The 26972-nt window shown below is 52.0% G+C and overlaps 1 protein-coding gene across 1 annotated transcript in view; it reads right to left on the bottom strand.

The window, feature by feature from the left end:
• The window catches only part of LOC147725799 (uncharacterized), a 454961-nt gene that overhangs the window by 316397 nt on the left and 111592 nt on the right, over positions 1-26972 (bottom strand). The window contains exon 3 of the mRNA XM_086959949.1: positions 14796-14927. Coding sequence (XP_086816075.1) covers positions 14796-14927 — 132 coding nt within the window. The remainder of the gene's footprint in view (positions 1-14795; positions 14928-26972) is intronic.

Genomic DNA, 26972 nt, shown 5'->3' with positions numbered 1-26972 from the left:
CAGGTTGAGCGCTTCAATCGTGTGTTAAAGGGTTTTGTGGCTGATGCCATTAAGGAAAAGGGTAACTGGTTGAATGTGTTAAGGGAAAAATTGTGGATGTATCGTATTACTCCTCATACTACAACAGAAGTGAGTCCTTTTAAACTGCTTAAGGGCAGGGATCATGCTTCAAGTGTTTGCCCTTGGTGGTTTAAGGAGAAATGCAAGTTTTTGGGTGAAGATGTGGTTGATATTCAGAAGGTTGCAGATAAAGTGGTTAGCAAACAAACTAAATCGGCTGAGTGGTACAATCGAAGATGGAGGACTAAGGAGCATGGTTTGTGTGTTGGTGATTGGGTCAGAATTCAGAAACCTTTCATGGTTAGTAAGGGTTTGAGTAAATTTGGCAGACCTATTCAAGTTAAAAGGGTTTTCAGCAATTCAGTCATCACCCAAGATGGCAAAGTTTGGAATATTAGCAAGGTTGCTAAATGTCCTTTGCAAAATGTTCAGAATGATAACTTAAATGTCGATTCTAGCTTATCCTCTGTACCTGACTCTGTGGCTTCCAGGTCAAAGATGATTCGCGTATCAGAAGGAGACCTATTTCTCTTCAGGATTTTATTTAATGTATTTTCTTTGTTTGTCTATTATTTAAAGAGGGAGATGTGTTATATTCTGTCTTGCCTCTAACTGCATGCGCTGCGCAGTGTCTTGCCATGCATTCTGTGTTCTGAACAGAGCTTTGCTAATGTAGCATTCTGCCCTTCTCTGTCAGTTATTACTTGGATACTGCTGTACTTGTACCTGATGCTGTGCTGTCAATAAACTACTTTTAATACAAGCTTATACTGGATTCCTACAGCCGGTTTTTCGGCCGTTTTGCCCCCAGGGGGGGCAGAAATTTCCCACTAGCACCAGGGATTTTTGTTGGGGCAATGTGTTTGTTTTGGGAAGCGACCCCTTGGGTAAGGGTCGCTTCCAGGTGGCCATGATTGTGTTTTTGTTTTTCTGTCCACCCTGGGGGCAAATCGGGCCGTGTTTTTTTTGCCGTTTTGCCCCCAGGGGGGGTAGAAAATGCCCACTAGCACCAGGGAATTTAAATTTTGTTTTTAGGAAGCGACCCCATGGGGAAAGGAGTAGTGCTTGGCTGGCGGTGTGTGCGGAGTGGCACTTGGCTTGCAGTGTGCTTGGAGTGGTGTTTGGCTGGCGGTGCGTGTGGAGTGGCGCTTGGCTTGATGGTGTGCGTGCAGTGGTACTTGGCTGTCTGTGCACGGAGTGCTCCTTTGCTGGCGGTGTGTGTGGAGTGGTGCTTGGCTGGATGGTGTGCGTGGAGTGGTACTTGGTTGTCTGTGCACGGAGTGGTGTTTGGTTGGTGGTGTGTGTGTCAAGTCAAGTCAAAAGATTTATATAGCGCGCTAACATACCCGGAGGGTCTCAAGGCGCTTGAAGAGGGTGGGGAATTACTTGTCGAATATCCAAGTTTTAAGTTGCTTTCTGAATGCTAGGTGGTTCTGAGTGAGACGAAGGTGAGTGGGGAGTGAGTTCCAGGTTTTAGCTGCGAGGTAGGAGAAGGATCTACCTCCCATGGTGGTTTTGTTGATGCGAGGTACGGTAGCAAGGGCTTGGTTGGAGGATCGTAGCTGGCAGGAGGGGGTGTAGAAGGAAAGTCGTGTGTTGAGGCATTCGGGTCCAAGTTCGTAAAGTGCTTTGTGTGCGTGGGTTAGGAGGCGGAAAGTGATCCTCTTATTGACGGGAAGCCAGTGGAGGTTTTTCAGGTGACTAGAGATGTGGTCTTTACGCGGGATGTCTAGTATGAGTCTGGCTGATGCGTTCTGGATGCGTTGGAGTTTATTCTGGAGTTTTGCGGTGATACCGGCGTATAGGGTGTTTCCGTAGTCCAGGCGGCTTGTAACCAGGGCATGGGTGACCGTTTTTCTGGTTTCGGTGGGGATCCAGCAAAATGTTTTTTGAGCATGCGAAGAATGTTGAAGCAAGATGATGAAACGGCGTTGACTTGTCTGTTCATAGAGAGTGAGGAGTCCAGGATGACGCCCAGGTTCCGTGCGTGGTCCGTCGGGATGGGTGCTTTTCCAAGGGCCTTGTTAGAAATGGGATCCCTGGCTGGCCAGGGCTTTCGCCAAAGTCAGTCAGAGACCACCACTCCTAAGTCAGGGCAAGGGAGTTACACGCCAAGATAACCCCTACTCGCCCTCTAGGTAACGTGGCGTGAGCAGCAAGGCTAAACTTGGAGGCGATATGAGTTAAGTATTTGCGCACGCACCCCAGCAACAACACCCAAGGCCCACCACAAAGGAAACTCCACACAAGGTTATATATAAAAATAGCCTTTGTATTACCAAAACACATTAGATAAAACACACACTTTACAATGTGCCAGGGGCACGGGCAGAATTTACAGGGGATATTTACAAGACAGGGCCACTTGGACCACTGTCAGGAATCAGAAGTAACACTTTCAGAAATAGCACTTTTTAGATCATAGAATTATCACTGTAGCGCAAAAATAACATACAACCAGTCACTACTGGTACCAGGTGAGTACCACCTATGGAACCCTCACTATCTTAGGAGATTACATTAGGGAACCTGGGCTCTGCTAGCACCACCTGTACTAGCAAGAGGGAAACCACCTAAGTATTACAATACCTGTAGGGGTGTAAGAACATAACACATGATGCAATGCATAACATTCATTCAGAGGTGTAACAATAACAATTGCGCCAAACTCACGTAAGTCACCACCTGTGACTGTCCCTAGGCCCTCTGGCCTTGTTGGGGCTAGGACGCCCTGTGTCCAATGTCAGGGGGCCTAAACGTGGCAGTTGCCCACAAAGTGCTGGGCAACTGGGTAGCACAATGATGGGGCCAACACGATGGGGGAGCCTCACAGGCTCTGCAAAACTGACTGTCTCTCAAGAGCCTCACTGGGCTCTGAATATCAATTATGCCCCTGAGCCACTCAGGGCTCAAAACGAAGCAATGCAGCCCCTCTGGGCTCTGACCACCGGAGGGGGAGGGGCGTGGGCACCGACAATGTGCCCCGACAAGGTAGAGCCTCTCCGGCTCTAAACAACTGCCCCCTGAGCCTCTCTGGGCTCCTTCACAGGAATGGCCATCGTTGGAGCCTCGCTGGGCTCAATGAAAGACTGCCCCCTCTTTGTTGGAGTCCCACTCGGGGGACTCTAAAGGCACCAATGCCCCCAGGTCACTCTTCAGGGAGAAGGGGGCCCAGGTCACGGGGGCGGCACCGAAAGCGTGCCCGACACACCCCCCAACCGCCTCACTCAGAGCCCCACTCACCGGTCTCTGGCAGGCGGCTGCTTCACGAGAGCTCCCGCTCCTCGGGGCTCGCTGCAGACTTCTCCCCTCTCTCTCCTGGGCTCTCCCTTGCTTTGGGAGCCCGGGGGGGTGGGGGTGGAAAGGACAGACGCCGGCTTCTTCCCACACCGGAGCGCGGGGTGGCCTCCCGTCCGCTTCCGGTTGCCTCTCTGTCCTGCCCCCGGCCTGCCTGACTTCCGGGTCGCGGCTGCGGGGGCGGGACTTCCGGTCGGCCCGCTCTCCGATTGGCCGGCCGGCAGGAACACTTCCGGGTCGTCGCGGGCAGCGCGGCGGCCCGTCTCCGGCGCTCCTAGGCGGGGGATGAGTTTACCGAGGAGTGGGCTCCCTCGAGGTAAACTTAAAATTGTCGGCAAGGTCCCTGGCAGGGTGGGCACCTGCCAGGGGACAAAATACTCAATAATAAGCGAGGTGGCACTCGCTTGGGGTGGACAATGCCGGGTGGGCACCGGCCTCTGCAGACAAAGCGCTCCCAGCGCTAGAGGGGTGACCACAGCGCTCCCAAGCGCTGCAAGCAAAATAAAGCGCTCTTAAGCACTAAAAGGCAATCAAAAGCGCTCCCAGGCGCTAGGGGCCAACAAGCCCAGCAAAAGTCATTTCAAGGGGCAGGGGGCAAGGCTGGGCCCAGAGCCAGCACACTGGGTCTCCAGGCAGGGAGACACCCCAAGTGGCGGTCCTCTGGCCCAGCAGCAGCAACAGCAGCCCCCTCAGGATCCTGGAACAAGAACAGTTTCAGTGGGGACACAGCCCCATTTTTATACACCAAATCCTTTGTTCTGGCACAGGGTGGGGGCAGACCCAGTCGCAGCTGGTCCTTGAGTACCCTTGATGGCCCAACCACCCCTTCCTTTCACTGGCAGGGCTAGGGTCATCAGTCACACCACAGGGGGGTGGAGCCAGCATTGTCTGGGGAAAACCCAGCCTCATTCAGGCCACAGGTACACTCCTCCCCAGCCATCAGCATGCTAATCTCCCACTCACCACCGGGCAGACCCATCCAGCCTTCCTGGAGCCAGGCTCACCAGCCTGCTCCAGCCAATCACACGACAGACATATTTTACACTAATATGCCAACTCCTGGAAATGGCATTTCTACATATGACACACTCATGCAACACACACCATTGCGAAGCATTCACTCTCACGAGTTCGCACATATCAGATTCGAACCTGTACACCCCACGCATCAGGAACTACCAGGGACACATACATTCCCCATGCATTCCTATGGGAGGGCAGGCCTATCTCATCACATGCACTCAGAGTGCGCACGCACTTTCCACTGGGACACAGTGAAAGTGCGCAGAACCCAAAAATCACCATCACCAGGTCACCATTACAAGCAAAAAGTCTAGGGGTGAACCTGCCATAAGGGCCAAGTCCAACAGGCCTCTGGCCACCAAGAGCCATCCCAGGGGGAGGGGGAGGTACCGAAGATCAGGACTTCTGTTTTGTCTGAGTTCAGTTTCAGACGGCTGTGCTTCATCCACTCGGCTACTTCTTTCATTCCTTCATGTAGGTTTGTTTTGGCGGTGTTAGGGTCTTTAGTGAGTGAGAGGATCAGTTGAGTGTCGTCGGCGTAGGAGATGATGTTGAGGTTGTGTTGGCGTGCGATGGCCGCGAGGGGGCTCATGTATACATTGAAGAGGGTGGGGCTGAGTGAGGATCCTTGTGGTACGCCGCAGATGACTTCAGTGGCCTCTGACTTGAATGGTGGGAGGCGGACTTTCTGGGTTCTTCCGGAGAGGAACGAGGTGATCCATTCCAGTGCTTTTCCTTGGATTCCGATGTTTATGAGGCGCTGTAGAAGGGTGCTATGGCAGACTGTGTCGAAGGCTGCGGAGAGGTCGAGGAGGATGAGGGCGACTGTGTCTCCATTGTCCAGTAGAGTTCGAATGTCGTCTGTTGCTGCGATGAGGGCGGTCTCCGTGCTGTGTTTGGCTCGGAAGCCGGACTGGTGTTTGGCTGGCGGTGTGCGTGGAGGGGTACTTGGCTATCTATGCAAGGAGTGGTGCTTGGTTGGCGGTGTGTGTAGAGTGGCGCTTGGCTGGTGGTGTGTGTGGAGTGGTACTTGGCTGTCTGTGCACGGAGTGGTGCTTGGCTGGTGGTGTTTGTGGAGTGGCGCTTGGATGGTGGTGTGCGTGGAGTGCTACTTTGCTGTCTGTGCACGGAGTGGTGCTTGGCTGGCGGTGTGTGTGGAGTGGCGCTTGGCTGGCGGTGTGTGTGGAGTGGCGCTTGGCTGGTGGTGTGCGTGGAGTGCTACTTTGCTGTCTGTGCACGGAGTGCTGCTTGGCTGGCGGTGTGTGTGGAGTGGCGCTTGGCTGGTGGTGTGCGTGGAGTGGTACTTGTTTGTCTGTGCATGGAGTGGTGTTTGACTGGCGGTGTGTGGGGAGTGGTACTTGGCTGGATGGTGTGCGTGGAGCGGTGCTTGGCTGGCGGTGAGTGGCGCTTGACTTGCGGTGTGCGTGGAGTGGTGCTTGGCTGGCGGTGTGCGTGGAGTGGTACTTGGCTGGCGGTGTGCGTGGAGTGGTACTTGGCTGTCTGTGCACGGAGTGGTGCTTGCCTGGCGGTGTGTGTGGAGTGGCGCTTGGCTGGTGGTGTGCACGGAGTGGTGCTTGGCTGGTGGTGTGCACGGAGTGGTGCTTGGCTGTCTGTGCACGGAGTGGTGCTTGGCTGGCGGTGTGTGTGGAGTGGTACCTGGCTGTCGGTGTGCGCTGAGTGGTGTTTGGCTGGCGGTGTGCGTGGAGGGGTACTTGGCTATCTATGCACGGAGTGGTGCTTGGCTGGCGGTGTGTGTGGAGTGGCGCTTGGCTGGTGGTGTGTGTGGAGTGGTACTTTGCTGTCTGTGCACGGAGTGCTGCTTGGCTGGCGGTGTGTGGGGAGAGGCGCTTGGCTGGTGGTGTGCATGGAGTGCTACTTTGCTGTCTGTGCACGGAGTGGTGCTTGGCTGGCGGTGTGCGTGGAGTGGCGCTTGGCTGGTGGTGTGCAAGGAGTGGTACTTGGCTGTCTGTGCACAGAGTGGTGCTTGGCTGGCGGTGTGTGTGGAGTGGCGCTTGGCAGGATGGTGTGCGTGGAGTGGTACTTGGCTGTCGGTGTGCGCTGAGTGGTGTTTGGCTGGGGTTGTGTGTGGAGTGGTGCTTGGCTGGTGGTGTGTGTGCAGTGGTGCTTGGCTGGTGTGTGTGGAGTGGTGTTTGGCTGGTGGTGTACATGGAGTGCTACTTTGCTGTCTGTGCACGGAGTGCTGCTTGGCTGGCGGTGTGTGTGGAGTGGCGCATGGCTGGATGGTGTGCGTGGAGTGGTACTTGGCTGGCGGTGTGCGTGGAGTGGTGCATGGCTGGCGGTGTGCGTGGAGTGGCGCTTGGCTTGCAGTGTGCGTGGAGTGGTGCTTGCCTGGCGGTGTGTGTGGAGTGGCGCTTGGCTGGTGGTGTGCACGGAGTGGTGCTTGGCTGGTGGTGTGCACGGAGTGGTGCTTGGCTGTCTGTGCACGGAGTGGTGCTTGGCTGTCTGTGCACGGAGTGGTGCTTGGCTGGCGGTGTGTGTGGAGTGGCGCTTGGCTGGATGGTGTGCGTGGAGTGGTACTTTGCTGTCTGTGCACGGAGTGGTGCTTGGCTGGCTGTGTGTGGAGTGGTACTTGGCTGTCGGTGTGCGCTGAATGGTGTTTGGCTGGCGGTGTGCGTGGAGGGGTACTTGGCTATCTACGCACGGAGTGGTGCTTGGCTGGCGGTGTGTGTGGAGTGGCGCTTGGCTGGCGGTGTGTGTGGAGTGGCGCTTGGCTGGTGGTGTGCGTGGAGTGCTACTTTGCTGTCTGTGCACGGAGTGCTGCTTGGCTGGCGGTGTGTGTGGAGTGGCGCTTGGCTGGTGGTGTGCGTGGAGTGGTACTTGTTTGTCTGTGCATGGAGTGGTGTTTGACTGGCGGTGTGTGGGGAGTGGTACTTGGCTGGATGGTGTGCGTGGAGCGGTGCTTGGCTGGCGGTGAGTGGCGCTTGACTTGCGGTGTGCGTGGAGTGGTGCTTGGCTGGCGGTGTGCGTGGAGTGGTGCTTGGCTGGCGGTGTGCGCTGAGTGGTGTTTGGCTGGTGGTGTGCGTGAAGTGCTACTTTGCTGTCTGTGCACGGAGTGGTGCTTGGCTGGCGGTGTGTGTGGAGTGGCGCTTGGCTGGTGGTGCGCGTGAAGTGCTACTTTGCTGTCTGTGCACGGAGTGGTGCTTGGCTGGCGGTGTGTGTGGAGTGGTGCTTGGCTGGTAGTGTGCGTGGAGTGGTACTTGGTTGTCTGTGCTCGGAGTGGTGTTTGGCTGGTGGTGTGTGTGGAGTGGTGTTTGGCTGGCGGTGTGTGGGGAGTTGTACTTGGCTTGATGGTGTGCGTGGAGTGGTGCTTGGCTGGCGGTGAGTGGCGCTTGGCTTGCGGTGTGCGTGGAGTGGTGCTTGGCTGGCAGTGTGTGTGGAGTGGTACCTGGCTGTCGGTGTGCGCTGAGTGGTGTTTGGCTGGCGGTGTGCGTGGAGGGGTACTTGGCTATCTATGCACGGAGTGGTGCTTGGCTGGCGGTGTGTGTGGAGTGGCGCTTGGCTGGTGGTGTGTGTGGAGTGGTACTTTGCTGTCTGTGCACGGAGTGCTGCTTGGCTGGCGGTGTGTGGGGAGAGGCGCTTGGCTGGTGGTGTGCATGGAGTGCTACTTTGCTGTCTGTGCACGGAGTGGTGCTTGGCTGGCGGTGTGCGTGGAGTGGCGCTTGGCTGGTGGTGTGCAAGGAGTGGTACTTGGCTGTCTGTGCACAGAGTGGTGCTTGGCTGGCGGTGTGTGTGGAGTGGCGCTTGGCAGGATGGTGTGCGTGGAGTGGTACTTGGCTGTCGGTGTGCGCTGAGTGGTGTTTGGCTGGGGTTGTGTGTGGAGTGGTGCTTGGCTGGTGGTGTGTGTGCAGTGGTGCTTGGCTGGTGTGTGTGGAGTGGTGTTTGGCTGGTGGTTTACATGGAGTGCTACTTTGCTGTCTGTGCACGGAGTGCTGCTTGGCTGGCGGTGTGTGTGGAGTGGCGCATGGCTGGATGGTGTGCGTGGAGTGGTACTTGGCTGTCTGTGCACGGAGTGGTGCTTGGCTGGCGGTGTGCGTGGAGTGGTGCATGGCTGGCGGTGTGCGTGGAGTGGCGCTTGGCTTGCAGTGTGCGTGGAGTGGTGCTTGCCTGGCGGTGTGTGTGGAGTGGCGCTTGGCTGGTGGTGTGCACGGAGTGGTGCTTGGCTGGTGGTGTGCACGGAGTGGTGCTTGGCTGTCTGTGCACGGAGTGGTGCTTGGCTGGCGGTGTGTGTGGAGTGGCGCTTGGCTGGATGGTGTGCGTGGAGTGGTACTTTGCTGTCTGTGCACGGAGTGGTGCTTGGCTGGCTGTGTGTGGAGTGGTACTTGGCTGTCGGTGTGCGCTGAATGGTGTTTGGCTGGCGGTGTGCGTGGAGGGGTACTTGGCTATCTACGCACGGAGTGGTGCTTGGCTGGCGGTGTGTGTGGAGTGGCGCTTGGCTGGTGGTGTGTGTGGAGTGGCGCTTGGCTGGTGGTGTGTGTGGATTGGCGCTTGGCTTGCAGTGAGCGTGGAGTGGTGCTTGGCTGGCGGTGTGTGTGGAGTGGCGCTTGGCTGGTGGTGTGTGTTGAGTGGTACTTGGCTGTCTGTGCACGGAGTGGTGCTTGGCTGGCGGTGTGCGTGGAGTGGTGCTTGGCTGGCGGTGTGTGTGGAGTGGCGCTTGGCTGGATGGTGTGCGTGGAGTGGTAATTTGCTGTCTGTGCACGGAGTGGTGCTTGGCTGGCGGTGTGTGGAGTGGTACTTGGCTGTCGGTGTGCGCTGAGTGGTGTTTGGCTGGCGGTGTGTGTGGAGGGGTACTTGGCTATCTACGCACGGAGTGGTGCTTGGCTGGCGGTGTGTGTGGAGTGGCACTTGGCTGGTGGTGTGTGTGGAGTGGCGCTTGACTGGTGGTGTGTGTGGAGTGGCGCTTGGCTTGCAGTGTGCGTGGAGTGGTGCTTGGCTGGCGGTGTGTGTGGAGTGGCGCTTGGCTGGTGGTGTGCGTTGAGTGGTACTTGGCTGTCTTTGCACGGAATGGTGCTTGGCTGGCGGTGTGTGGAGTGGCGCTTGGCTGGATGGTGTGCGTGGAGTGGTACTTTGCTGTCTGTGCATGGAGTGGTGCTTGTCTGGCGGTGTGTGTGGAGTGGTACTTGGCTGTCGGTGTGCGCCGAGTGGTGTTTGGCTGGCGGTGTGTGTGGAGTGGCGCTTGGCTGGTGGTGTGTGTGGAGTGGCGCCTGGCTGGTGGTGTGTGTGGAGTAAGGCTTGGCTGGCGGTGTGTGTGGAGTGGCGCTTGGCTGGTGGTCTGTGTGGAGTGGCGCCTGGCTGGTGGTGTGTGTGGAGTAAGGCTTAGCTGGCGGTGTGCGTGGAGTGGCGCTTGGCTGTCTGTGCACGGAGTGCTGCTTGGCTGGCGGTGTGTGTGGAGTGGCGCATGACTGGATGGTGTGCGTGGAGTGGTACTTGGCTGTCTGTGCACGGAGTGGTGCTTGGCTGGTGGTGTGTGTGGAGTAAGGCTTGGCTGGCGGTGTGTGTGGAGTGGCGCTTGGCTGGTGGTCTGTGTGGAGTGGCGCCTGGCTGGTGGTGTGTGTGGAGTAAGGCTTAGCTGGCGGTGTGCGTGGAGTGGCGCTTGGCTTGCAGTGTGCGTGGAGTGGTACTTGGCTGTCTGTGCACGGAGTGCTGCTTGGCTTGCGGTGTGCGTGGAGTGGCGCTTGGCTGGCAGTGTGCGTGGAGTGGTGTGTGGCTGGCAGTGTGCGTGGAGTGGTACTTGGCTGTCTGTGCACGGAGTGCTGCTTGGCTGGCGGTGTGTGTGGAGTGGCGCATGACTGGATGGTGTGCGTGGAGTGGTACTTGGCTGTCTGTGCACAGAGAAGTGCTTGGCTGGCGGTGTGCGTGGAGTGGTGCTTGGCTGGCGGTGTGCGTGGTGCTTGGCTGGCGGTGTGGGTGGAGTGGCGCTTGGCTTGCAGTGTGCGTTGACTGGTGCTTGGCTGGCGATGTGTGTGGAGTGGCGCTTGGCTTGCAGTGTGCGTGGAGTGGTACTTGGCTGTCTGTGCACGGAGTGCTGCTTGGCTTGCGGTGTGCGTGGAGTGGCGCTTGGCTTGCGGTGTGCGTGGAGTGGTGTGTGGCTGGCAGTGTGCGTGGAGTGGTACTTGGCTGTCTGTGCACGGAGTGCTGCTTGGCTGGCGGTGTGTGTGGAGTGGCGCATGACTGGATGGTGTGCGTGGAGTGGTACTTGGCTGTCTGTGCACGGAGTGGTGCTTGGCTGGTGGTGTGTGTGGAGTAAGGCTTGGCTGGCGGTGTGTGTGGAGTGGCGCTTGGCTGGTGGTCTGTGTGGAGTGGCGCCTGGCTGGTGGTGTGTGTGGAGTAAGGCTTAGCTGGCGGTGTGTGTGGAGTGGCGCTTGGCTGGTGGTCTGTGTGGAGTGGCGCCTGGCTGGTGGTGTGTGTGGAGTAAGGCTTAGCTGGCGGTGTGCGTGGAGTGGCGCTTGGCTTGCAGTGTGCGTGGAGTGGTACTTGGCTGTCTGTGCACGGAGTGCTGCTTGGCTTGCGGTGTGCGTGGAGTGGCGCTTGGCTTGCAGTGTGCGTGGAGTGGTACTTGGCTGTCTGTGCACGGAGTGCTGCTTGGCTTGCGGTGTGCGTGGAGTGGCGCTTGGCTTGCAGTGTGCGTGGAGTGGTACTTGGCTGTCTGTGCACGGAGTGCTGCTTGGCTGGCGGTGTGTGTGGAGTGGCGCATGACTGGATGGTGTGCGTGGAGTGGTACTTGGCTGTCTGTGCACAGAGAAGTGCTTGACTGGCGGTGTGCGTGGAGTGGTGCTTGGCTGGCGGTGTGCGTGGTGCTTGGCTGGCGGTGTGCGTGGAGTGGCGCTTGGCTTGCAGTGTGCGTTGGCTGTCTGTGCACGGAGTGGTGCTTGGCTGGATGGTGTGCGTGGAGTGGTACTTTGCTGTCTGTGCACGGAGTGGTGCTTGGCTGGCGGTGTGTGTGGAGTGGTACTTGGCTGTCGGTGTGCGCTGAGTGGTGTTTGGCTGGCGGTGTGCATGGTCTGGTGCTTGGATGGTGGTGTGGGTGGACTGGCGCTCGGCTGGCAGTGTGCGAGTACTATCTTTCTGTTGGTCACTACACACACTGCTAGTTGAGTGACACTCTACGCAGTCCATCATTTTGTGTAGTTTCTGTGGCAGATATATGGGCGTGTGAAAGTGATGGGCCCTTCAATGGCGCTGTCTGCTGGTGTGAGTGTTGTAATGTGATGGGTCCGCGGCTGGCGGTGGGTGGGCCAAAGGCCTTTGACTAAGGCAGGGGGGCTTAACTTGTAAAACTTAAATACTACTTTTTCAAAATTCATTTTTGGCCTGTTCCGCTTTGGGGCTCCCACACAAGTGAGGTATCCTTTTACTCGGGAGAACAAGGGGAACGCTGGGTGGTAGGACATTTTTGCCGGCACGGAGATCCCACGCAAAAAAGTTTGGAAAAGTGATATTTTTACCTAATTTTAAGGTTTGCAAGGAGTTCTGGGTAGGAAAACATTGGGGGACCTACGCATGCCATACCTCCCTGGACTCCCCCGGGTGTCTACTTTTCATAACTGTTTGGGTTTGGTACTTTTCAAAGAATACCACCGAGCCCCGGGCCAAAAACTCAGGTGCCCCCCCCCCCCCCAAAATCAAGGTCGTTTTGCAATTGGGTATTGTAAATTCACCACCGTACGATTTGAGCCGTTTCCTGTTGCAGCCACTATGCCTACCCATGCAAGTGAGGTACCATTTTTTTTAGGAGACCTGGGGGAACGCTGGGTGGGTTGAAATTTGTTGATCCACGCAGATTCCAGAACTTTCCACCACAGAAATGTGAGGAAAATGTGTTTTTTTTGTCAAAATCTTAGCTTTGCAAGGTATTCTGGGTAACAAAACCTGGGGGTAAGCAGACGAGTCACCCCATCCTGAATTCCCCTGGGTGTCTAGTTTTCAAAAATGTATAGGTTTGCTAGGTTTCCCTAGGTGCTGGCAGAGCTAGGGCGCAAAAACAAAAGGTAGTCTCTTTGTCCAAAAAGCGCAAAATTTCACTGGGAAATTGAGGTGCGACCACGTTGCGTTTTGCGCTGTTTCATGTCGCAGCTACTATCCCTACCCACGCAAGTGAGGTACCATTTTTTTCGGGAGACCTGGGGGAACGCTGGGGGGGTGGAAATTTGTTGATCCACGCAGATTCCAGAACTTTCCACACCAGAAATGTGAGGAAAATGGGTTTTTTTCAAAATCTTAGCTTTGCAAGGGATTCTGGGTAACAAAACCTGAGGGTAGGCAGAGGAGTCACCCCATCCTGAATTCCCCTAGGTGTCTAGTTTTCAAAAATGTATAGGTTTGCTAGGTTTCCCTAGGTGCTGGCAGAGCTAGGGCGCAAAAACAAAAGGTAGTCTTTTTGTACAAAAAGTGCAAGATTTCACTAGGAAATTGAGGTGCGACCATGTTGCGTTTTGCGCTGTTTCATGTCGCAGCCACTATGCCTACCCACGCAAGTGAGGTACCATTTTTTTCGGGAGACCTGGGGGAACGCTAGGTGGGTGGAAATTTGTTGATCCACGCAGATTCCAGAACTTTCAACCACAGAAATGTGAGGAAAATGTGTTTTTTTTGTCAAATTCTTAGCTTTGCAAGGGATTCTGGGTAACAAAACCTGGTTGTAGGCAGTCGAGTCACCCCATCCTGAATTCCCCTGGGTGTCTACTTTTCAAAAATGTATAGGTTTGGTAGGTTTCCCTAGCTGCCGGCAGAGCTAGGGTGCAAAAACTACAGGTAGGCTCTTTGCCAAAAAAGGGTCAAATTGTAACTGCAAAATTTAGGTGTGACCACGTTGCATTTTGCGCCGTTTCCTGTTGCAGGCACAAGGCCGACCCACACAAGTGAGGTACCGTTTTTATAGGGAGACTTGGGGTAATTCAGATTTGAAAATCAACTGGTATTACCAATTGAGCTTTCATGCATTTCTCCCTTTCAATGAAAGACATTGTGTAAAAAAAAATATTTTTGAAAAATGACCAATAAATCTCATGCTAGTATGAGTATTCCCAATTTTGAAAATTTGCAATTATATACTGTTTCTGAACTCTATAATTTGTACCCAATTCAGAAATACATAGGTGTCTTTCATACAGATTTTTCCATGTATACATTTTCCAAGACAAAGTGCACTATACCCAGTAAATGAAAAAATACCATTGCAAGTTGCTGCTCAGTTTTTGGATCTGGGTTCGTCGGGTTCTTGGTGAAACTACAAGTCCTATATATCCCCACAACCAGGAAGGTCTAATGGATATAATGGTATATTGCTTTCCAAGAGCTGTCAAAATTAGAAAAAGTTATAGGTGAAAACGTTGAGACAAAAGGCTGTTTTTTTCAAAAAAAATTCAATTATTCCAATATTTAACTGTTAGTTTCTGTAAAGAAACCTTCATGGATTTAGACAAATGACCCCTTTCTGAATTCAGAATTGTGTCTACTTTTCGAAAATGTACAGCTTCCCAGGATCCATTATTGCTTTCAAACTCATTTCTACCATTAACTGGAAGGAGGTGGAAAGCTCTACAAATAGCAAAAATAGGCTATGTCCCAGAAAAATGCCAAAACTGTGTGAAAAATGTTGGTTCTCTGACAAAAGACTGTCATTCCCTAAAAGCTGAGAAAATGGAGATTTCAGCCTCACAAACCCTTTTTTGATAACATTTTCAGGGAAAAACCCAGAGGCTTTCATTTGCAGCCCGTTTTCCCCATTTTTCTGACAAAAACAAAACAATCACTATATTTTGGTTAATTTCTGGGACCCCCTCCAAGGGAATCCACAAACCCTGGGCACCTTTAGAATCCACATGATGTTGGAAGAAAAGGACGCAAATTTGGCGTGGATACCTTATGTGGTCAAAAAGTTACACGGGCCTAAGCGCGCACTACCACAAAACGCCAAAAAAAGCCTTAGCACAGGAGGGGGAAAAGGCCTAGCAGCGAAGGGGTTAAAAAGCCAATATTGATCAGGCGGGAAGATTTACTCACTAAGATATTTGCCATGTGGGGGAAACTTTAGCGTTGATTTGTAAATGTTCTGTAACTTTCGCACAAGATGTTATGAAAAGCATTAAGTCAATAAGTAATTTGCTGTTACCAATAAAAGTACATGTTCAAAAAGGAAGAGTTGGACATGCTCATCTCACCAGACATGTGTGGTATACTTAAATTACAGTCGATCACCTAAGGACTATTCCAACACCACCCACTGTGATTGGACTTTCCTTGTCACTTAGGGTTGGGCATTATTGCGTCCCTGTGAAGTTGAGATGATACCATGCTATGCTTTCAGCAAGTCTGCAACTAGAAACCTGCTAGTTCAAAGCGAGGCTAGAGGACTGACCCAAGTAAGTAGAGACAACCTTCATGGACGCATTACGTACCAGGGCGCACCATTACTAGCCGTGCAAGCACGCTCCTAGGCACCCGGGGGAGCACCCGACTGGGGTGTCTCAGCTGGATCCACTGGCCGGGTTCTGGCATGTTGTCGTCCTCTTCCGTGAAGTCTCCCGTATCTGTGTGGGAAGAGAAGGTTATTATTTGAGTAAATGTATGGTTTAAGATAGTGGATTGAGACATGCATCTATTGTACAGTAATTATGTATAACACGTGACAACCTGACTTTTAAATCGTTCAAACCTTTATACACAGAGTAACAAACAAAGGAGAAGAACTTCAGGGCACCTAGTACCAAATTTGTCTGAGTTTAGGAACCTGCATCCTTGCTTTGTTAGAAGTATCAATAATTCTACGTATTTATTTAAACGTTCGTCAAGTACAGCGTGTCATATTCTGCACCTATGGGCTCCTTTCTGCCTGCACTGACCCCTGACTCTATTCCCTACTAGGACCAAGACACTAGGATACCACGTTGAGTGAGGGTCACTGAATCCTGTATTGCTGGAGCAAATACAGCAATTATTGCAACCGTTTCCTCTGGAACCAGGGTTACCTCGTGTAGCGCACTCCCTTTAAACTCTGTGACTTCGAAGTCATACGCACCCAGAACCAGGTGTGAACTTTGTTGACATTATAGGAGGAACAAAGGTATTCTTGTTCCTGGAGTATACATTCATTCATTTCAATCTTTATTCGGTTTAAAAAACCTTGTAAGATACAATACATTTAATCATAATACATCATATCATAAAAAGAGTTGTTTGAGTACATAAAAATAACAGATAGATAAAAATGTCAACACCCTTCCTTTGCATATAATATATAGAATTCAATTCATTTCCCAGATTGTCCACTTGGGAGTAGCTTAGTCCCAGTCGGCCCCCCTAATGTCCAAGAACACTAAATAAATATACAGAATAAAACAATAAATTAACATCTGTTTTTGTTAAAAATGTATACCAGAACAGTAAAGCAAGCAACACTTTGGCAGCTAACGGTTAACACAGTAACATAGTAGGCTAGCCTATTTCCTTAGGTTTTTTGGTCTTTCATCTTCCTAATCAAAGCTACACATAAGAGAAAACGGCTCAGGCTGAACACAATCGGTTGAGCAGTGTCTCCCTTAAAAATTCTAAGCCCATCCTTAATTTGTCGGAGGCCTAGTTTTTTACAAATTGGCTTTAGCCATTTTTTCCTGGCTTTAAGGTATGCTGGGCATATAAATAAAACATGGGACACATCCTCTTTCAGCCCCATCTCGCAAAACTCACATGTATCTGAACCAGCGGTTCTGGCCAACCCCTTATTACAGTTCCAGCTAGTTGTCCTTTCTTTTAGTTGCAAAATACCATACCGGAACTTTAAGTATAGGCTTTTGGCCAATGGAGGATAAATTTCGTCCATAAAGGGCTCTAATTGCATGGTCATTTTTAAATTCAAAAAATTTCGAGGTTAAAGTCCCTGTTCTGGGGTTTGATAATACTGAATCTCTAATGTAGTCCCAGTACCTTAGTTTCAAGATCCTTTTTGAGCTATTTGTAAGAGAATCAGGGTCAAACCAAAAATCACTTAACCCTAGTTTTTCAAACCATTTTTTGACGTACTCTAACCATGGCAAAAGCGTGATATTCCTTATAGCCAGTATCTCTTTCAATGCTTCTCTATAGTCAGTCAGCTCCTCAGTGGACCATAAGCGGACCCAATAGAGCAGCGGACGAAGAGAAGCATAGTCATCTGTACGTCGAAAGTTAAGGTCCCATAATACGGGTGTCAGTGGTGTTGACCCAGGTATCCCTAGGAGTTGCCTAATAAAGGAATTTTCCTTCACTCGGAAAGTGTCCTTTGAAGCATAAGCCCAGAGATCCGCGCCATAAAGTGAGGATGATTGCACTTTATACTTGAATAGTTCAATGGCAGGTGAAACTGCTTTAAAATGGCTATTCTTATGCCTCTTTAAAATCGGACACTGATTTTGAGTCAGCCTTAATTTTGAGTTCTCCAATTGTGTTTTCCATGTAATGTTACTGTCTAAAATGATACCCATGTATTTAAAATTGGGGACTTCTTCAATAGGTTCATTATTTATCTTAAAAACTTTACTGAAACCTTTATGAGGGTTAATTGTCATAACTTTTGTTTTTGAGGAATTAATTTCTAATTCCTTGTCATGGCAATACAAGCTAAATTTATTTAAAAGGTTTTGAAGCCCCCTAGGTGTCTGAGAAATTAAAATGGTGTCGTCTGCAAACAACAATGCCGGAACGGCTTGCCCACTCAATTTGGGAGAGTCATGCTCGCAGCCCAAAAGAGTGTCGGGAATATCATTGACATATAGGGAGAATAAGGTAGGTGCCATTACGCCCCCTTGCCTTACCCCTTTCGCTATTTTTATCTTCTCACTGACTTCTCCATTAGGTCCCCATCTAACTCGTGCATAATTATTCTTGTGAAGTCTAATTAAAATTTGAAGGATGTTCCCGGGGACGCCCATCTTATTTAGTGTCTTCCATAGGGCTGCCCTTGGAACCATATCGAAAGCTGCCTTCAAATCAACAAAAGCCACGTATATATGGGAACTTCTTATAATCGTATATTTCCAGACTAAACATAAAAATCTAAAAACCTGGTCTACAGTGCTTATCTTTGATCTAAAACCTGCCTGGTATTTAGTATAGATAGAGTGTTCTTCAATCCAGGTGGAAAGCCTGCTAAGTACTTGACGTGCAAAGATCTTTTGTAACACGTCAATTAGGCTGATAGGCCGATAATGCGAAGGATTTGACCTATCACCCTTGAATTTGAATTTAAAAACATTTGTATAGCGCACTTCTACCACGCGGTTTCTTGGCGCTTTTGGATTGCGAGGAGACTACAGGAGCAGAGGGAAATTAGACATTGTAGGCTCGGGAGAAGAGCAGGGTTTTAAGACCTTTCCGGAACTCGGTGTAGGAGGGTGTCGTGCGGAGCTCCTCCGGAAGGGAGTTCCAAAACACCGGAGCAAGAACTGCAAATTTTGTTCCGCCTGCCTTTTTCTTTCTAAATCGGTGGGTGGTTAAAAGAGCCTGATGGGTGGAACGGAGCTCTCTGCCCCGTATGTAAGGCTTAATAGCGGAGCAGATAAACTCCGGTGCGGTGCCCATTTTGGCCTGGAAGGTGGTACAGCCAAGCTTGAACAAGGCTCGCTTTTTCACCGGCAGCCAGTGTAGTGCCTGTAGTAGAGGAGTGGCACGGTGGAATTTGGGCAGGCCATAGATCAGGCGGGCTGCCTGGTTCTGCACTAGCTGCAAACGGTGAATGGCGTAGGCCGGAGCGCCGTTGTAAATGATGTTGCCATAATCAAGGCGCGAGAGCACCATAGCCAACATTATGATCTTTAGGGCAGGTTGGGAGAAGAAGCGAGAGATCTTCCTGATAGTTCTGAGGGAAAAGAAGCAGGAGGAAACGACCGAGTTGACCTGTGAGTGAACGGAGAGTGAAGAATTGAGGGAGATACCCAGGGTTTTGACCTTGGGGACAGGGAGCGGGGAAACACCAAGTGAAAGTGGCCAGTGGAAAGGGGACCAGGGACTGCAACCACCTCCGGTCAAGACTAACTCTGTCCTGTCCGGGTTGAGTTTGAGGTGGTTGCAGTTCATCCAATCCTGGATGAACAACATGACAGATTGGACGTTCTGGGAAGAAGAAGGGGAGTGTGAGAGGTTGAAAATTAGCTGGAGGTCGTCGGCGTAATTGAACACCGTGACCTCAAGCTGCTGTAACATAAAAATGAGGGGGTAGATGTATAAACTAAACAGAAGAGGGGAAAGTGAAGAACCTTGGGGGACCCCACATACAACCTTACGGGAGGCAGCGGTGAAACCAGCTAGATGGACCGCCTGGGCCCTATCACTCAGGAAGGACTCAAGCCAGGCGAGGGCCAGGCCCTCTATGCCCGCCGCCCTGACACGGGTGAGGAGGATGGAGTGGTCCACCGTGTCAAAAGCGGAAGACAGATCTAAAAGAATGAGGGCCTGCGGGAGGTTGGTGTTGATGCCCTCGCGTAGGCTGTCCATCACTGAGATCACCACTTTCTCCGTAGAATGGAGGGGGCGGAAGCCCGCCTGCCGGGGGGAGAGGCAGTGATTGGTTTCTACATAGGTGCTCAGGGTGCTGGTTACATGGGTTTCTAAGACCTTGCCCAGGTACGGCAGGAGGGAAATGGGACGGTAGTTGGAGGGGGATGAAGGGTCAGCACCGGGCTTTTTTAAGATGGGTATAACAGCCGCAAATTTATGGTCAGTGGGGACCACTCCGTTGCTGAGTGAATCATTCAGGAGTGTGAGGGGAGGGGTTGGGCAGGCTAGGAAGATCTCTTTCAGGATGTGGGCAGGGGCAAAGTCCAGGGGGGAACCTGACTTCACCTTTTGAAGCAGAGGAAGGAGCGTGGCTTTGGTCAGGGGGGGGATGGAGGTGAGTTTAGAAGTGGCAGCAGGTGGGGAGGGGTTAATGAATGTGGGGGAAGCGAGGGGGATGTTGGCCTTTATCTTTACGACCTTGTCAACAAAAAAATCGTTGAGCGAGTCGCAAAGCGATTGGGAGGGGTGAATCAAAGCCGTGGCTCTGTTAGAGGAGGCAAGCTCGTGCACTGTGGCAAAGATTTCCTTGGTTTGTGACTCTGCTGCTAATATTCTATTGGAGTAGAACGTGGTCTTAGCATCGAGGATACCTTGTTTGTATACCTTAAGTATGGAGAGGTAAATAGTTTTTTTGGCGGGACAGTATTCTCTTCTCCATGCGCGCTCTGCTCTGCGTGCGGCCAGTTTCTTCTCCTTGAGGTCGGGGGTGAACCAGCGGTTAGCAGCATGAGCTCGCTTAACCGCAATCCGCCTCAAGGGAGCGAAGTCGTCGCCTGCTTGGGTCAACCAGTTGTTGATGGTAGTCAGTTGGACCGGGGCGGCGAGACCGGAAAGGTTTGGGCTGGAATTGGCCAGAGATGAACAGAAGGATGGCATGTCAGCTTTGCCCCATTTCCGGACCCAGGTGTTCTTGGGGAGAGAAGGTTTGGCAGCTGGGGCTATGGTAAGGGAGAAGGAAATTAAAAAGTGGTCAGACCAGGAACAGGGGGAGATAGTAGGAGGAGTAGCGGGGATATTCAGGGTCCAGACCTGGTCAAGCAAATGGCCATGTACATGGGTAGGGCTGTGGACATGGGGGGTAAAATTAAGACTAGTCATAAGGTCGGTGAATTCTTTAGAGAGGGGGCTTTCAGCAGGATCATTGGGCCAGAAGTTTAAATCGCCAAGGAGTAGCACTGACGAGTTGTTTACTACCAGTGTAGCAAGAATGTCCTGAAGGCTGGAAACAAAAGTGGGAGTGGGGTGAGGGGGGCGGTAGATGAGAACAGCGGTTAGGGGAACCAAGTGAGAAGTGGCGCGAATTATCAAGCAGTCGACTTCAGGAATGGGGGGAGAGGGGAGAATCTGGAAATGGAAGTCAGTATGAGCTATCAGGGCCACTCCACCGCCTCTTCTGTCCTCCGATCGATCCGCTCGGGTGATGGAATATGAGGGAGGTAGTGCTGCTAGAACGTTGGGCAGGGAGTCGGCTTTAAGCCAGGTCTCTGTTAGAAACAAGAGGTCCGGTTTATGGGTGTCGATGTAGTCGAATAGCTCATACTGATGGCTGACTGCTGATCTGGTGTTGAGAAGCACGGCCGTGGTGTTGAAAGTCAGAGTATGGGGGGAAGGTGAAAGGGAGGAGGGGGGGAGGGGGTGGGGGGGGGGCGGGGGTACCAGTGCAGGGCTGGGGAGACAGGCCAGATATGACAGCAGGAGGGATGGGCAGTGGAGTAGAAAGGAGACCTAGGTGTTTCAGTAGATCGGAAATAGACGAACTAATGGTGCCAGGAATCCAGTGTGAAAGAAGACCGGGAGAGGAGTAAATCAGCCGTGGAGTATAAGGAGGTGCCCCTTGCCCCGGCCTGCCGCGGACGGGCGCAGACGGGCTGGACTCTGGCGTGACTTCGGCGCGTCTACGGCGTGCCCGCTGCTCTGACACATGGGGGACGTTTAAATGGAGACGCGGCGTGGGGGGAGTGGCGTGGGTGGGGTTTGGCGATCCAGCCCAAGCCAAGATGGCGGCCACGGCCGCTGCGAGCCCGCGATGGAGTTAGCTGCCAGCCGGCCCCGCACAGCCCCTGGGAAGCAAGGTAGGTAGTTAGTAGACCTGTTAATTTTCAGTACACGTTAGAGAATGCACATTACTAAAGTCGCAAATCAGAATAAAAGAATAAAATGAAATGGAAGCGAGCCTCCGCTCTCAGTCAGCGTGGCAACGCGCTAAATTTTAAAATGCTAACGTAGCCCTCAGCTCCTGCAAGCAAGCCCACTGCCACCGGGCTGCTCGCAATCCTTCTTGAACAGTGTTACAATCTCCGCCCCCTTCCAAGTTTCTGGGACAGATGCTCCTCTAGCGATATCATTAGATAGTAGATTGATATAAGGAGCCCAAATATAATTCTCGTGCTTCCAAAGGTCACCAGGTATTCTGTCAGGGCCTGGCGCTTTCCCTGGCTTGACTGCCTTGATTGCTAGGATTGTTTCTGTCAAGGAAAAGACAAGAGGTGTATCATGCCCAGCCAAAGAAGGCTGCAAACTGTCCCAACCTTCAGTCTCGCCAGAACCTTCACAAGCATATAATAAAGTAAAGTGCCTGACCCAAGTTTCCTCCTCTAAGAATTTATCTTTGCATTCAGTCACCCCCCTGGTGCCTCTAGCAATGAGGCTCCAAAAGGAGGTCTGATCTTTACATTTACATGCGTCCAGCAAGTCTGACCAAACCCTTTTGTCCCACTCTTTTTTGGCCATTAATAGGACTCTTTTGTACTGGGCTCTCTTAATTCTCACAATGTCCGCTGAATCCCCCCTAACCGCTGTAATTAGGTCTGTTTTGGCTCTCCGGCATTCCTGGTTATACCAGGTAATCCCTGTATGTTTACCCTTTTGGGCGTTGTGTGATCTTTTTACCGCCCTGGTTAGGATCTCGCCAAGCTGGTCAATTAAATGATCATGAGATTCTATTAGACAAGGATTTTGGATGACAGTACTATTTCCTAAGAGAGGGGACATGTGCCTCACAAATACATTATAGATTTGACTGATGATTGTTGTGTTACCTAAAACCACTGGCCACTTCAGGGATCTACGATTGTTTGCCACTAAAGGGTCCTGTGGTAGGGAAACAGTACTTTTAGCACTTTTATCAAGGGTTTTAAAGATCTGAGTCTGGACAGATAAAATCAATGGATAGTGATCACTTTCTGTGCGGTCATCCACCATAAGATCGATGATCATGGGCCATGAATTCAGAGAGACTATAAAATAATGTAAATGGCTAGGATTCGCCCCTCTAGTGAATGTTGGTATACTGGGGCAGTCTGAAGGCAACCGCCCATTGCAGGCACGTAGGCCTCGCTCGAGAGTCAAGTTCAATAGTTGTAAGGCACTCACTGTACAAGGTGCTTTATAGTTAGTGTCAAGCAAGGGGATATTATTGACCCTGCCCTCGTCCTTGTGAATGTCTTCTAAACCTATTATAGGTTCGAAACCTCTATTGAAGTCACCACCTATAATCACTGTTGCATTTGATCAAACCCCGCCACAATATTACTCAAATGGGTTACAACTGGTGATTCTTTACACGATCTGTGCGGTCTGCTATAAATATTGATCACGTAAATGCTACAACCCTTAGTGTTTTTAGGTCTCGCCTGTCGATGCGCATGCGCATCGAGCAAGGCAAGAGTATTAGGACTTATCCGCTCTTTATCCACACTGCAAGGAATCGTGGCGATTCCTTGCAGTGCCCGTGACTTTTAAGCTCAATGCGCATGCGCATTGAGCTTAAAAGCGCGTGCACGTCCGTCTTTGTTTACCCGCTCCGCCCCTCCCCTTCCCGCCGTGTCGCATTTCTCCTCCCCCCTCCCCTCTCCTCCGTCCGTCCGTCCGTCTTGTTATTTCATGACAACAGGAAGGGGGTCACTCACCCTTCCACATTGCACCAAAGTTCCTGGGGTTCGTCCCGAGGGATTCGTCTATCGCTCTTTCACTGTTATGTAGGTTAGCGGTGTAAGAAAACTCCATGAGTGAGTGTTTACGTCAGATTTAGTTAAAATATTGACATTAGTGTAGGAGAGTAGGGTCTGCAATCCTATGATCACCCAGATTTTTTGCTTTTGTTTCACTGGTTTACGACTTTCTCTGGCTGTGGGCCTGCTAATCAGACCCACAGCCTGGCTGTTCTCTTTCTAAATTACGATATGTACCCTAGGTGCATTTACCAATTGGTACTGGGCCACCTTATCAGACCCCGTAACGCAGGGCATAGGTGTACCCAGGGCCGCCAGGGGCTGAAGCATGTATTATGCCACCCCTGGCTGGCCTCCTAAATTTGACACAACTGGCTGCACGACAGCTGGGGCGAAGCCGTGTAACCACCCTTCGCTTTAGGTATAGTAGCTCTATATCTAACCATACAATGGACACCCGAGTTCCTATCAGTCACTCCTATGGCAGGCCTTAACAATCCTGAAGGCAGAGTGCGTGGGCTCGTGTGAGCTAGGTTCAGGCCCGAGCCGAGCCCGGTTGCAGTTTGCGGAATCAAGACCCAATGGCTGTTCCATGATAACGCGTACCATAACGGTAACTCCGGTGTCGCGTTATCCAGGCATGTCGAGTAAGGTGTCATACGAATCGGGGTGCTGCCCTCTCACCAATTCTGGCGATGAGGTTAGCATCCCACCCCTCTAGAGGGACACGACATGCACGTAACTGTGAACCCCGGTTAAAGTTAACTGAAGCCTCAGCTCCACAAAATGGATGCTGCCACCACAGACACGAGTCTGACCTCCTGCTGCTGGGAGTCCTTCCAGCGAGGAGCACTTGGACAAAGGGTTTCCTGTCGAGGGCGCTGTTCGCACCGTCCCAGACAGGGTTTGTGTATTCTGGGTAGGTAGGGCTTTGGCGAGAAGGTGACTGCGAAGTGGCACCCCGGTGCTCACTACGCATCTGCCGGTTAGAACCAGTTCCAGGGGAGACAGCCCTGGCCTGGGGAAAGTCCGGCAGGGGAGAGGGGTGTAACTACCCCCCTTCCTGGTCCCACCCTTAGGGCAGGACCTAGTCATGTACCCACCCCTTTCTTTAGAATAAAGACCGGAGCGGGGACCCTTCCAAATTAGATCATCTTTGATTCAAGAACTACTTTCTACGAAAGGACATTCAAGACTCTTCTCAAGATTTCTCCCTTGTGACTAAGGAGTAGTCACCCTGCATCAGCGGGCACCAACTAAGAACTCTGCGGTTTGCTGTAAGTCCTTCCTCAAGGAATCCGACGGCCCAGCTCGACGAGAACCGGCTTCCCTGGCACCTCTGACCTCTACCCACATCATCAGCTCAGCTGTGATCTGTGGGTGCGACGAGACCTCGAGGGACCGGCCATCATCAGAACCTGCACGCTCTTAAAAACCAGCACGACCATCGAGGTAACTCTCTGGTGAGTGCTCTGGGGTCCGAGAAGCCCCGACCCTGAGCCGCTCCAGCACCGAAGTGCAGTCTCCCAGCATCTCCACGATCTGCGTGGGGCCCTTCTGCTCGCTGCTCAGCACGTTGTCTGGTCACTAGCCGCTGGCTTGTGTCCTTCTGTGACGACATCCGAGAATCCTCACTGCTGGTCTGGTTGCTCCAGACTGGCCCTTGCTTCCATCTTTGCGAGAAGCACCCCGGACCCTCCTGGTCCACTCAAGACGCCCTCTTAGGCCCACCACGTGGCCCTGAGAACTGCCAAGGCTTGTTGCCCCATCCTGGGCCCAGCGACGCCGACAGCATCATCCTTCGTGGGACAGCTCGCACCTCCGCCGTGGTCGCCGACAACGCCTCCTGGTCCGTGAGACTGCAGAGCCTAGCGTCGCCCACTCACCTGGTCGAGGTGACGGCCAACCGGTGCCTTCCTGGTACCCTCTGACTACTGGCTAGTAGAACGAACTTGGTCCCCTCTGCTTTCAGGTTTCTTCAATCTCCGATCCAGGCTTGGATCGCTACAAACTATTCAGCACTGGTCGCCGGCCAGAAACTCCTTTTCTTCCGGCTCCTGGCTCGTCAGCGAAGACCCCGACGCCTGTAAGACTTGTGCAGCCGCAGCCCTCGTGGCTAGGTAACTCGGCATTTCGGTGCCTGCATAGCCTCCTTACTCTAGGGTCCCGAGTCCCTCGCTTCCGACTTGCCTTATCGGGTCCGCCCGAGACCTTAATCTTTCCGTGTCCTCGGACACTTGTTCCTAATTGTGCACTTGAAGTATTTGCTAAAGAGATTTGGTTTGTGCTTAGTACCCTGTCCTCATAAAGAGTACAGGGCTGTTGTGATTCTTAATAAATATACTGTTTATTTTCATAACACTTGTGTGGTGTCCTTTCACTGGGTGTTCAAGGGGTACATGTGTGGTAAACAGCTGGCTTAACACGCCCTCTCGAGTCTTTAGCCTTAGACTGCTCGTATCCACGCTACTAGGATAGCTGGTCTATAGGTTGACTTACAACCAAACACCATAAGGGTCGTTGGAACGATACATAGCGGTCGCTAGAATAGCGAACGTTGCATATCGGGCCAACTTCTCACATTGGTGAGCAGCGGGTGGGATTTGAGCTTGCTGTTGTTTTACCACACGTATCCTAAGAATATCTTGTTGAAAGATCGCACAAAGTACTGTTAGTACATATAACTAAAAGCTTAGAATACTCTGAGTTCTACTGAACCAGCTGTTGTAGCTCCTCAAGGCTTAGCACACCTTGGCTACAACTCTTAGCAAGGGTACAGTAGGTAAACACGTAGTGTAGGTAGGTGCATCACTTACACCACACTAGAACCAGTATGTCGGACAAAGGAGGAAACTCTGGGTCTCCCCTTGTGTCAGTTGACCCTCCACAGGTCATCCCTTCAGGATATACTGTGCTGAGCTTCAAGGAGTTAAGACGACTGTCACTCCAGGAAGATTCAGCAGGGGTCTAACCCCACAACGTCCTTTCTGATTGGTCTCTTGGAGACTTATGATGCCAGGAGAGCTGAGAAACTTCGTAGCTCTTCTAATCCAGAAGGAGACATGCCTCCCCTCGAGGGAACCCGAGACGATCCTGACCTCATTCACCTCGCAACTGAGAACGAGGATGTGGAGGAGGATGAGGATGAGGATGAGGATCTCTCTGGGGATGAGGCAGATAAGGGACAGGTAGAAGTCGTCAGACTAAGCAGGTCCAACTTAAGCAAACATGATAGCGGTACTGGGGGACCCCTGGGGCCACTATCAGGTCAGCTTAACATTGGGAATGGACGAGCCCGATCTCTGTCAAGAGACTCTGGCAGATCCCTTCGAACCAATGGCTCTCACAACTCTTCTCAGAGAGGGATGACGTCCCCTCAGAGGAGAGTGTACGAAGCTAAGGAAAGGGCAGCTAATCTGAGGATCGAAAGGGAAGAACTTGCCCTGGCCAAAGAAAGGCTTGCCTTTGCCAGAGAGCAACAGTTAAGTGGGGTAGTCCCCACTGGTGGCAGCAATGTACCTAGTAATAGGGAAAAGAGTTTCGATACGAAACACCTTGGTAAGATAGTGCCCCCCTTTAAACAAGGGGACGACATCCACAAATGGATTACTGCTTTGGAGAGGGCCTGCACTGTGCAGGGTGTTCCCCAGAGTCAGTGGGCAGCTATCTTGTGGCTCTCCTTTGAGGGAAAAGGAAGAGACAAGCTCCTCACCACAAGGGTGGAGGATGCTAACAATGACCAGATCTTGAAAAATACACTCGTTGAAGGGTTCGGCCTAACCACTGAGCAGTACAGGGTGCTGTTCAGGGATACCCAGAAAACGCAGTCTCAAGATTGGTCTGATTTCGTCGATTGTGCCACTAAGGCTTTTGAGGGCTGGTTGCTGGGCAGTAAGGTTACTGATTATCAAGGATTGTATAATTTGATGATGAGAGAACAAATTTTAAACAATTGTCAGAACCAGTTGTTGCATCAGCATCTTGTCGACTCGGATCTGACCTCTCCCCAAGAATTGGGAAAGAAGGCAGACAGATGGGTTCGTACAAGAGTTAAACAGAACCAGGGCCAGAATCAAGGTGGTCAGAAGAAAGCAG

This window comes from Lissotriton vulgaris, chromosome 3_1 (genome assembly GCF_964263255.1).
Source record: "Lissotriton vulgaris chromosome 3_1, aLisVul1.2, whole genome shotgun sequence".
NCBI classification, from domain to species: Eukaryota; Metazoa; Chordata; class Amphibia; order Caudata; family Salamandridae; genus Lissotriton; species Lissotriton vulgaris.
This window is presented reverse-complemented; position numbering and strand designations above follow the sequence as displayed.